The sequence below is a fragment of the Bombina bombina genome, chromosome 1 (assembly GCF_027579735.1).
Source record: "Bombina bombina isolate aBomBom1 chromosome 1, aBomBom1.pri, whole genome shotgun sequence".
In the NCBI taxonomy this organism is placed as follows: domain Eukaryota; kingdom Metazoa; phylum Chordata; class Amphibia; order Anura; family Bombinatoridae; genus Bombina; species Bombina bombina.
This window is the reverse complement of record NC_069499.1, coordinates 987693599-987707261: the sequence shown is the minus strand read 5'-3', so window position 1 is coordinate 987707261 and position 13663 is coordinate 987693599. Positions and strand designations below refer to the sequence as shown.

The 13663-nt window shown below is 38.0% G+C and overlaps 1 protein-coding gene across 1 annotated transcript in view; it reads left to right on the top strand.

Moving 5' to 3' along the window:
- Positions 1–13663, top strand: part of LOC128656086 (peroxidasin homolog) — a 334999-nt gene that overhangs the window by 104282 nt on the left and 217054 nt on the right. Inside the window, exon 8 of the mRNA XM_053709815.1 lies at positions 1237–1354. Within this exon, the coding sequence (XP_053565790.1) occupies positions 1237–1354 (118 nt within the window). The remainder of the gene's footprint in view (positions 1–1236; positions 1355–13663) is intronic.

The following is a 13663-nucleotide window of genomic DNA, read 5'->3' as shown; positions in this document are numbered from 1 at the left end:
TTTAAGAAAACTTCATTATTTTATTGGATTTCATTTCTCAGCAGATTTAGCTGTTGTTATTTTATCCCTCCCTTTCTAATGACTTGAGGATTTCCACATCTTGGGTATTATATCCCATACGTCACTAGCTCATGGGCTCTTGCCACTTACATGAAAGAAAACATAATTTATGTAAGAACTTACCTGATAAATTCATTTCTTTCATAGTGGCAAGAGTCCATGAGACCCACCCTATTTTTTGTGGTTATGATTTTTTGTATAAAGCACTTTATTTTTTACAGTTCCTCTTTTTGTATGCTTTTTACTCCTTCTTTTACACCTCACTTCTTGGCTACACATTAAACTAAGGTATGAGTTAGGTGGGATGTGTATTTATAGGCATTTTGAGGTTTGGGAAACTTTGCCCCCTCCTGGTAGGAATGTATATCCCATACGTCACTAGCTCATGGACTCTTGCTACTATGAAAGAAATTAATTTATCAGGTAAGTTCTTACATAAATTATGTTATATATATGGTATGCCTGTATACATAAATATTTATGTGTTAATATGTGTATATATAACACACAGTTCCCATAGACCGCTATGTAAAGGCACTTTTCAGTCCCGTTTTTTCTTTCTAACACTCCACTCCCACTAACTTTAAAGTTTAAACTGCTTAGTGCAGTTATTGTTTATTAAAAAAAAAAAAAGCTATTTTTTTTTAAATAAAAAAACTCTAATGCCCTCTATTTTGAGGGCATTTCAGGCACTTTTAGAAAATTAACCACCGTCTGACCTCTGGTTAATTTTCGAAGCACTTATTGCTACCACGAGCTCATGGTAGCAATAACCAGCCACTTGTAATGGCTGGTTAATTATTGCGCTCCTGCAAACGGACACATTTTCCCGTTTGCGAGATTGTGATAATTTAGCGCTCCACTTGTAATCTAGCCCTTATATAGAAAGATGAATAAGTATGAAGTACATAAGCCCCCCTAGCCACATCTACAGATACCTATGAGCTATCTCTTTATTTGTGAAAAATTAATACATTTATTTAGTTATTTACAATATGTTAGCTTATCAATCCACAAGTCAAAGTACTTTACAAATCCTTGTAATGCCTTAAATATTCAAAATAGAGCATTCTGTAGTATTCTGTGCTAGTTCGTAGCTGTATTTATTATTACCCACAAATGCACCTTATATTGACTTCTCCAGCAGGAAGCTTATATTGCTCTTTCCTTTTCCAGAGAAACCTCGGATTGTGTCAAAGCCCAGAGATGCTGATGTCAGTCTGGGGAACACTGTTTATTTCACCTGCCGAGCTGAGGGAAACCCCAAACCTAACATTGTATGGCTTCATAACAAGTGAGTCATTGAAGATGAATATCTGGCAGTAAGGAGATGTAACAGATAAAGCTGGCACTTAATAAATAAGAAATTTGCAACAGAAATGTACACAATCTTTGTATAAGTGTAGATATTCATGAGAGAATATGAATACAGATATTTCACACCACTTGTTTTGTGACTTTGGTCTTTTAAAAACTAGTATGTGCTATATTGTTATCTATGAAGCGTGTTTGTTTCATGTAATGCACAGCTTCACATAATGTAACGCTAGATAACAGAATACTGTGATATATGAAATATAATCCATTGCTGGTAATAACTATATATTTCATTATAATAGGAAGATTATGAACTATTTATGAAGCAGCAGGGTTTAAATGGACATGAAACCCACATTTTATTTTTCATGATTATGTAAGAGATTGCAATTTTAACTACCTTTAAAATTAATTTAATTATTTAAATTTGCTTCTTTCTCTTGTTATCTTTTGATAATATGTGTTTCAAGGTAATCTCAAGAGCAGCAAATAACCTATGTTCTAACTGCTGATTGGTGGCTACATATATATATATATACCGATTGTCATTGGCTCACCTAGGTGTTCAAATAGAAACCAGTAGTGCACTGCTGCTCCTTAAAAAATGATACCAAGAGACTGAAGCTAATTTGATAATATAAGTAAATTTTAAATTGGTTTAAAATAGAATGTTATACCTAAATGATAAAATAAATTATTGGGTTTCATGTCCCTTTAAATGAGAAAGAATGCTACTAGGTACATTATGAAAATGTTACCTATAGCTCTGGTGTCCATCTTTCCGCTTTAAAAAGGGACACATGAGAAATACATATGTCAGGGATGTTTTCAGAGCTGTTTAAAGGTTTTTTTAAAAAAAAAAAAAAAAAAAGAACAATGACATATGTATTTATCAGATGTGTCACTTATTCAAGTTGAAATATGGTCAGCCTACCTATAGCAATATATAGTTGGATAATTAAATATAATCAATAAAACTAGAAAGATATTAATCATCTAAAATATGTGCATTACACACAGTGATTTCTTTTGTTATACTACTACAATAAGATGTACGTGACATTGGAATACATGTGCTGTCAACATTCAACTAATAGTCTGTTTTAAACATATTATATGTGTATGTTGATGTCAAAAGAAAATAAATATATTAGAAATGCATATCCATAAATTAAGAATTGTGGTCAGCATCACTTAAAGGGACATGAAATTCAAACAATTAAGTTCAGGATTCACAGAGAGGATACTATTTCCATCAACTTCAGAATTTACATAGATTATCTCAGTTTAATAATCTTGATATAATTTGTTAAAGGTGCATCAATTCACTAATGGTTTCTAAATGAACACACGGATGAGCCAACAACAACCAATATATATATGCAACCAATAATCAACATCTAGAACCTAGGTTCTCTGCTACTCATGATCTTGCAAAGATAAACCTTTCAGCAAAGTATATCAAGAAAATGAAGCAAATTAAAAAATAAATGTAAATATGAAAGTTTATAAACATTGTATTATATATCTGAATCATGAAAGAAATTTTTTTGGTTTCATGTCTCTTTAAGGATTAACAAAAAAATATATATTTTATAATAAATGACATGAATAAATAAAGAAGAAAACTAACATATTAATGACATTCTTTTTATTATGATAAATATGAATGTCATAAAACATAACGAAATAAGATAACTTTAAAACAAGTCATAATGAGAAATCAGCCCCATTGGAGCCATCTGACAAGGTGACATAGTGCATCACAGTCCTTGGAGGGAGTTGACAAGGGCAAACAAAGGCCAACACAGCCCCATTGGAGCCATCTGACAAGGTGACATAGTGCATCAGTCATTGGAGGGAGTTAAGGGCAAACAAAGGCCAACACAGCCCCATTGGAGCCATCTGACAAGGTGACATAGTGCATCAGTCATTGGAGGGAGTTGACAAGGCAAAACAAAGGCCAACACAGACCCATTGGATCCATCTGACAAGGTGACATAGTGCATCACAGTCCTTGGAGGGAGTTGACAAGGGCAAACAAAGGCCAACATAGCCCCATTGGAGCCATCTGACAAGGTGACATAGTGCATCACAGTCCTTGGAAGGAGTTGACAAGGCAAACAAAGGTCAACACAGCCCCATTGGCGCCATCTGACAAGGTGACATAGTGCATCACAGTCCTTGGAGGGAGTTGACAAGGGCAAACAAAGGCCAACACAGCCCCATTGGAGCCATCTGACAAGGTGACATAGTGCATCAGTCATTGGAGGTAGTTGACAAGGGCAAACAAAAGCCAACACAGCCCCATTGGAGCCATCTGACAAGGTGACATAGTGCATCAGTCATTTGAGGGAGTTGACAAGGCAAAACAAAGGCCAACACAGACCCATTGGATCCATCTGACAAGGTGACATAGTGCATCACAGTCCTTGGAAGGAGTTGACAAGGCAAACAAAGGTCAACACAGCCCCATTGGCGCCATCTGACAAGGTGACATAGTGCATCACAGTCCTTGGAGGGAGTTGACAGGGCAAACAAAGGCCTACACAGCCCCATTGGAGCCATTGACATAGTGCATCACAGTCCTTGGAGGGAGTTGACAAGGGCAAACAAAGGCCAACACAGCCCCATTGGAGCCATCTGACAAGGTGACATAGTGCATCAGTCATTGGAGGGAGTTGACAAGGCAAAATAAAAGCCAACACAGACCCATTGGAGCCATCTGACAAGGTTACATAGTGCATCACAGTCCTTGGAGGGAGTTGACAAGGCAAATCAAAGGCCAACACAGACCCATTGGAGCCATCTGACAAGGTGACATAGTGCATCACAGTCTTTGGAGGGAGTTGACAAGGGCAAACAAAGGCCAACATGGCCCCTTAATTAAAATCTGACAAGGTGAAATAGTGCAACAGGCACAACAAGAAACACAAAATAGGCCAAATGGCAACAGATTAAATAAACAAATAACAACATGTAGATGGAGGATTTAGTCATTCTCCCTCGGGCCATCTCCAGATCCTCCACTTATGGAGCATCAGCATCACCTTCATCGTCCTGCGCATCTCAAGCTGGGGCTTCATGCAATGCCTCTAAACGCATTATTCGTCCTAGACTCAAGCGATGAAGCCGCAGCTGGATACGTATGGTCTCATGCATCCTTTCCAGCAACTGATTGGAACTCAGCGTTAACAATGTTGAGTCACAACCCAAACAAAAATAAATAATACAAATTAATAATAATTACAGAACATAATAAAAAGAGAGCAAAGAGACATTGTAATAATTAAAATACAAATCATTATTACAATTAAAAATGCTATATAGAAGATTTACACATTAAATATGTTCTTCAGAGATAAACCATTAAGATATTAAGACAAATCAAAACCCTATCAATCTTTAAAAAGATATTTCTTTGGTTTATGACACACTGTGAAAAGGGCGGTGCTACTAAATCCAAAATATTGGCATATATACATAACATATATCCAACATCTAGGCAATATCATTTAGATATTATAAAATGTGGATGTTGATTTCCAAAACTGAAGATCGGAAACATTTACATTAATCAAATAAAGAAAAGGTTTATAAAAAAAATTCAAATCAAATTCAATTTATTTATAATTAGATCAGTATAATGTCCCTTTAAGAATGTATGTTCTAATGTTGATTCTTAATGATACTTACATCGGTGGCTGGGAAGGACAATGCGACACCCAGGACAATGAAGGTGGGGATTGGGATTAGGGTAAAGGTGTTGATGGGGAAGGATGGGGCGAGGTGGGGGACTGGGTTGCCTCTCCGGTGAAGCCTTTACAGCTGGGGAGTCAGGGGCCTGGGGAGTTGGTGGCTGTGCAGGTGGGGGAGAAGAAAGGCAGGCCAAATGGGGAGAGTGGTGAGTGGGGGCAATAAATCTTTTTTTTGGAGGGACAGGATAGGAGTAAGAACGGGAAGGGCCGGGAGCGGGTTCAGTTTGGGAAGGGCCGGGAGTGGATTCTGGCTGGGAAGGGGTGGGGGGCTTCTGGATGGGGGGCAGGGGGCGGGAGGGACTTCTGGCTGGGGGGGCTGATGCCCAGAAGTGGAAGGTCCATCTGAAATATATAAAATATTTATATAAATACATATGTGATATGAAAATTTATTATTATCTAGAAAGAAATCAAGATTCAACATTATTTAAAATCTGGATTCTTGTTCTCATAAAATATTTAGACAAAGTCACAATAATGACTATGTTTTAAGTTATTGATTTGAATCAAATATAATTAATAAGATTTAATTGATCCTTTAAACTTTTTCAGAGTATTTTTTGTGAATCTCTCTTTTACATTAGAATTAAATGTATGTCATCCCAATATTAATAGACACATTCAGAAATGCATGCTTTAGTTTTGAGGAATATTAATGTTTGTTTGATTGAAATGGACAGTCTACACATAAATCTTTTTAAAATCGATTTACATATCATACATCATGAAATTAAATCAAGCAATTTCAACACGATTATGTTTTATGTATATTTAGAAGTGGCTTAGAAGTTCAAAACAGTAATGACATAATGATATGGTCTGCATCTAGGCACTCAGATGAATAGCAATGACTGTCTGTACAATCAGAAGATGATTATTGGGGTTTTGCATGTAATATGCATGTGACATCATGATGTCATTAATGACAAATTATACGTAAATTTGATAAAAAATAAAAACATATGTTCATGCTGCATGATATAGAAAGTGGGGCAGTAGTGTATTTGAAAATAATTTAATAATATATTTGAAAGGTACAAAGCTGTAGACTTTTTTAGAAACAATACACGTTATATTAGGGTGACCATATTCCCGCTTTAAAAATGGACACATATTAAAAATACATAGGTCCGGGTTCTTACGCAAAACATTTCTTGAAACAGCCTTGAAAACAGCCCTGACCTATGTATTTTTCATATGTATCCCTTTTTAAAGCGGCAATATGGTCAACCTACGTTATATACATGTTATAATTATTTAACGTACCATCAGACTCCAAGGGAGCCACTTCCTCCTCCATCGCACATGTTACATCAATCTCTGTAAAACATAATATGTTGTGTACGTTAAAAACAAATATTTTACTGTGTTACTGGTGCTCAAGGACACACATCAATGTTGCATTAAAGAAATACTGAACCGAAGTTAGGAATTACATAATTTTGATGGAGCATGCAAATGAAATAAGATTTATAATTATCGATGAGTAATAATTACATTTTAGTGTCTGTATTTTGAAAATATTCACAAAAGCAGAGTACATGGAACATTTAAGAGTTCTCATGTGTGTATCACTTGATGATTGTTGTCTAAATTTATACTAAATATAAACATGTGCTAGCCATGTTCTGAAGCACAAAGGTATAGACTAAGAAGCTTTGAGATCTTAATATTAAACTAATAATATATATATATATATATATATATATATATATAACATCAGAGGAGTACATTGTAAGGTTTATTCAAATGGAATGCTTCATCAGAATCATGATCAGGATATTTATGAAAAAGACACCTTCAATGATATATGAATGAGTCAATGGACTTACCAGAACCCTGCAAAGGCAGGTCACCATCAGTGCTGGATCCCTCTGTACTCGTCACAATAACTAGTTCTATTAATGATATTAAAAAATATTAGTGAACACAGTTTGGACATCACTAAATCACATTAGTCTAAAATATTCTAATTAATATACTTGGAAATGTGAAGACTAGAGCACTAATATGAACAATAAATATATTAGTTCATCAAGGTGATTGTAAAGAAAATTATGTCTTTCACATACGTTGGATTTCTTAATATATTACGCCTAGATTTAGAGTTCTGCTGCCAAAGGGGTGCGTTAGCTACGCGTGCTTTCCCCCCCCCCCGCTCCTTTTAAACAATGCTGGTATGTAGAGTTGTCTGAAGGGCTGCGTTAGGCTCCAAAAAGGGAGCGTACAGGCATATTTACCGCCACTGCAACTCTTAATACCAGCGGTGCTTACGGACGCGGCCAGCTTAAAAAACGTGCTTGTGCATGATTCCCCCATAGGAAACAATGGGGCAGTTTGAGCTGAAAATAAACCTAACACCTGCAAAAAAGCAGCGTTCAGCTCCTAACGCAGCCCCATTGTTTCCTATGGGGAAATACTTCCTAAGTCTGCACCTAACACCCTAACATGTACCCCGAGTCTAAACACCCCTAACCTTACACTTATTAACTCCTAATCTGCCGTCCCCGCTATCGCTGACCCCTGCATATTATTTTTAACCCCTAATCTGCCACTCCGTACACCGCCGCAACCTACGTTATCCCTATGTACCCCTAATCTGCTGCCCCTAACATCAACGACCCCTACATTATATTTATTAACCCCTAATCTGCCCCCCCCAACATCGCCGCCACCACCTACCTACAATTATTAACCCCTAATCTACCAACCGGACCTCACCGCTACTTTAATAAATTTATTAACCCCTAAACCGCCTCACTCCCACCTCGCAAACCCTATAATAAAAAGTATTAACCCCTAATCTGCCCTCCCTAACATCGCTGACACCTAACTTCAAGTATTAACCCCTAATCTGCCGACCGTACCTCGCCGCTACTCTAATAAATGTATTAACACCTAAAGCTAACCCTAACCCTAACACCCCCTAAGTTAAATATAATTTAAATCTAACGAAATAAAATAAATCTTATTAAATAAATTATTCCTATTTAAATCTAAATACTTACCTGTAAAATAAACCCTAATATAGCTACAATATAAATAATAATTATATTGCAGCTATTTTAGGATTAATATTTATTTTACAGGCAACTTTGTATTTATTTTAACCAGGTACAATAGCTATTAAATAGTTAATAACTATTTAATAGTTACCTAGTTAAAATAATTACAAAATTACCTGTAAAATAAATCCTAACCTAAGTTACAATTAAACCTAACACTACACTATCAATAAATTAATTAAATAAACTATCTACAATTATCTACAATTAAATCAACTAAACTAAATTACAAAAAAAACACCCCACTAAATTACAAAAACAAACAAACACTAAATTACAAAAAATAAAAAAAGATTACAAGAATTTTAAACTAATTACACCTACTCTAACCCCCATAAAAAATAACAAAGCCCCCCAAAATAAAAAAATGCCCTACCCTATTCTAAAATAAAAAGTTAACAGCTCTTTTACCTTACCAGCCCTTAAAAGGGCCTTTTGCGGGGCATGCCCCAAAGAAAACAGCTCTTTTGCATTTAAATAAACATACAATACCCCCCCAACATTACAACCCACCACCCACATACCCCTAATCTAACCCAAACTCCCCTTAAAAAACCTAACACTAAGCCCCTGAAGATCTTCCTACCTTGTCTTCACCACGCCGGGTATCCCCGATCTGTCCAGAAGAGGGTCCGAAGTCTTCCTCCTATCCGACAAAAAGAGGTCCAGAAGAGGCTCCGAAGTCTTCATCCTATCCGGCAAGAAGAGGAGATCCGGACCGGCAAACATCTTCATCCAAGCGGCATCTTCTATCTTCTTCCATCCGGCGCGGAGCGGGACCATCTTGAAGCAGCCGACGCGGATCCATCCTCTTCTAATGACGTCCTAAGTCCGAATGAAGGTTCCTTTAAATGACGTCATCCAAGATGGCGTCCCTCGAATTCCGATTGGCTGATAGGATTCTATCAGCCAATCGGAATTAAGGTAGGAAAAATCTGATTGGCTGATTGAATCAGCCAATCAGATTCAAGTTCAATCGGATTGGCTGATCCAATCAGCCAATCAGATTAAGCTCGCATTCTATTGGCATTCTATTGGCTGTTAGGACCCCCTAACGCTGGTTTTGACGGCTAACACAGAACTCTTAATCTAGGCGTATGTCTTTTGAAATGGTGCTTTATAATAACAAATTAACACACTGTAGAATGCAAGCTGTGCAGGTCAGGACAATACCTATAACAGCGTAGGCTGTGTAAATGTACTGCTGGGTGATCGCGCTGGGTGAGGCGCTAATAATCAAGATGACCATCCCATGCTGCATGCGGCACTATGAGGGGTAAATCATATTGTCACACTCAATCTTCCCTATTAGAGGTGCACACTGCGCAGACGTGGGAGCGGAGGACACTGTGCAGCATGGTCACAACTCACACTGCCAAACACAGACCGCCTCTTGTATGCTTGTGTGCACATGTGTCTTCCTCACATGACACTGTCCCACCATTGTTACCTTGCAGAGGGGAGGTCACGAAAGATGTTGCTAGGGCTCCATCAACTGAGTTACCCGCTGTTAAAATATACCATGCACAGTAAACCAGCAGGTAAAGCAATACCCTCCCCTAGTGTAGCGTCCAACAGCGTAACACCACAGCGGCTTCTCAAACTCACCTAAAGCTGAGAGCGTCTACCACAGCTCCGTTTTCGGTGTATGGGGTGAGGACAGAGCGACGGAATTGACTCCGCCCACTATATTTTAGCCAACGGGCTGTTGAATTTGCTCTGTTATGTCAAGTAATAAAAAGAACACAATACTCACGTTAGCGATACAAAAAAACAACAGTGTCTAATGTTAATGTGGTGGTGATCGTGGTATTTCATCTGTGATGACCGCAATAGGAATTATAGCATTGTGTTTTATATCAGTTTATTATTTTTATGGTAATATATATATATATATATAAAGTTTCAGTGTTGGCAGAATCAACCAGAAAGACAGAGGCAGATCCGCTTTGACAGAGGCAGGAGGAGGAAGGAAGAGGCTTATTTATATTCACACACTCCGCTCCTCTTGGCAGTAAGAAGATTCCCCCTCCCCACCTGCAGCGTTATACGGACACACATACCCAGGCTAATCCAAGTGTCTATGAGCAGTGTCGGGCGGGGCCTGGTGTGTGAGGGAAGTTTAAACGGTGCCCGGTGCTACACTACACTGCAGCATTGGCTCTACTATCCAGGAAAACAGGTCAATTCAGTTAACTATTAACGTGCGCACATAATTGAATGTTTTCTCGGTTATTCTGTAGCTGTGCCATGAGAACGCACGTTAATAGTTAGGTGAATTGACCGGTTTTCCTGGATAGTAGAGCTAATGCTGTGCCGTGGTACCTGTGGGTTGGGGGTGCTCTGTGCTTCTTCAGATCAGTGACAGCTTGCCCTCCCCTCCCCTCCCCATCTTCCTTCCTCCCGAGTGATAGTGGGCAGCGGGAGCAAGGAACTTCTAGCTGAGGGGAAATAATGATATAGTGAGTGCACAGGGCGTGGAAGGCAAGAGGCAAGCAAAATCAGCTCAGTGCATCAGTGCCTGTGTATGTAATCATCACTACTGTGCAGCCTTTCACATCTGTGGATACAATGTTGCAATGCTGATGGTGCGCGAAAAAGTCGATCAGAGAGGACTGTGTAGTGAGGGAAATACAATAAAAATAAAACATTTCTCTCTAATCTCTGAGTATTAACTAAAGCACAGACCGTCATATTGCTGCATGCCCGGCACTCACTGCCTCTCAGTCTCTGTAACACACAGCGCACAGCATGGATGAGAAGCAGTGAGTGCCGGGTATGAACAGCTGTTAGCTGAAATTGCAGGAGCGCACAGGGACGAGACTACTAGACTGGAGAAAAGGATCCTGTACTAGTGCAAGCTTTTGGAAGACGTCAGAGAAGGAGGGGTCAGGCGGCCATTTCCAAACTGCCAGATGAGATCTAGTAAGTTTATTTTCTGCCAAAGTTTATTTAGATGAAAATTTGGCTACAGTTTACTGTAAAGATAGTTAGTTAACTAATCTAAATAAGTTAAAGTAATTTTTGGGTTGACTGTCCCTTTAATAAAATGACAATTTTCCATTGCTCTGTCTAAGCACTGAGCTTCGGTTTTACAGACAAATATAAGATAAGGAACACAATGAGATAAGCTTATTATCTGAAATTCAACCCATTGCAATAAGCTGTGTTTTGAAAGCACAAAACCAGCTACTTCATATATACAAATAAACTTGTGAATGCAATTTCACCTACATTTTATACTATGCAGCTTGAATAACAAGTCATTGAAAATACATTAATATAAAAACAATTTTACAGTGTATTCTCCCCACTAAGGGGTTGACCATTTATCAATCATATGTATGTTACATATATAACCTAACCATGTTTAGGAAACTTGTCTTATTTACCATTAAAATTCTACTTCTTTACTGTATCATAACCTGTATATATTTAAATATTTATTGCAAAAAACAGACCCAAATACTTTAGATATATTTAATGATAAACAGTTTATAACCTTTATTATATCTTTTCCACAAACTCCTTGCACAAATCTTGCAACTACAACATACTTAAATCAACCTATTAATCACATGCCAGAAAAACGCTCTCATATTTACTAGAGTGTGACTGAAAATCACACACATCATTGCATTTACAAAGTCCTTAGTTACTTCACTTGCAAAAACAATATAGGTAGGAGTGCTAAGCACTTTCCAACCTGGGTGCTAAGATTTTTAAAGTTTTTTTTAAAAAAATAATAATTTTGGAACAAACATTTTTTTTAACTTTTTTTTCTTTTCAGACCCCCAAGACTCACACTGTTGGAAAGGTTAGGCAATTACCTTTCCAACTATGGGTTTTGGGGGTCTGTAGCTGAGATACAGGCTTCTAAGCAGCATGCCCCCTGCTACTATACTTAACATTGTTAAGTATAAATAAAGTTGCGCTTGACGTCACCACACAAAACGGGAAGCCCCGGCGATGCCTGTCACTCTACAGGCACGATCGCCCGGGTAGGAGCGGGTGGGAACCCCCAGATCTCCCTCAAGGTGGGAGAGTGCTAGTGACGGCTCTGAGCCGTCATTAGCACCAGAGTAGGAAACTCTGTGATGGCTCAGAGCCGTCATTAGCACTCAAAGGGTTAAATCTCTCATCAGCTCATGCATAAAACAAATATCACTTAAAACTAAAAAAAAATGCTATTATTGGCACACAAAATGAAGAACATACATATGACTTTAAAACCAAGTTACAGCAATAACACTTCAAGCAAATCATTACAGCATCAGATTTCTTAGCTTAGAAACTCTGATAAACACACAGCTCTAGTCAGAAAACTCAGATAAAAACAAGCATCAAGACCAGCTTTCTTTATCAGCAATTGTATACAAAAATCATATCAACTCGCATACCTCAAATATTTCTCTCCCAGCATTTATTCTTAAGCACTTTTAACATACATTAAACTTTTAGTGACACAGGAAACACATTTTCATTTGGGTTTTAACATCCATAACCTTACTATTCTCAAAAATAAAACAGTTGTCCATCTGGCCAGGGCATACATCAACCAGAAGATTGCAGAGGGCAATTAATTTAGAGAGCTCAAAGGACCCAAATCTCTGCCACCTTAATTCTGGATCAAGGCCGAGAGTATAGGAGACCCAGAGCTCTGTGCACAAAGTATAAAGTCTATTTTTTATAACCAGGCAGTACTGAGTTTTCCCCAAAAACTTTAGCAAGGGGAGAGTCTTTATCTACTTTAAATAAGCCAGGATCCCGTTATCATATTCCTGATCCTTAATCCCTAATCAAGTCCCTGCAGTTACCGGACGAACACTTCCTCAACGTCTCTGACTAGCGGGGCCCGTGACTGGGACCAAAAAGAGGCCTGGGCATTTTAGGGCAAAGAGGCCCACTCTCCCTCCCCCTCCTGTTCATCATTTCTTATTTAACCATATACCAAACATGGTAAGCATAATACTTGTTTAAGTGAGAAAAACATTTAAAATTTCCAACACACAACCTCACTATAACATTGGGCCAGCCTGGCCTGCAGTGCTAATAGGGTGTTACCAACCTTTTCCTAAAAAAAATCTCCCTTTAAGAGTTGTGTATAAATTTATGTCTATTGAACAAATAATATTTTCTAAAAATGTCAAGTAGCTCCAGCGAGGTCTTTGAGTTGTGGCCACTGTTTTACCCACTCATCAGATGCCCCAAGCACACCACTGAGGACACAAGATCTTTGGCACAAATTATTTCTGCTTTTTTTCCCCCAGGGGTTGCATACAGGAATTACTTCCCTTAGTGAGATACATAGTTGTCAAGGGAAAATGTACCTTTAGAAAATAATGTGAAGAATATCTTAGTTTGGGCTGAAAGATCTCCATGTAAATGTCTTTTTAAACAAGCAGTGCTGCTCAGACACCCCCACATTTTAACTGTGCTACTTACTTGGAATGTTTAAATATA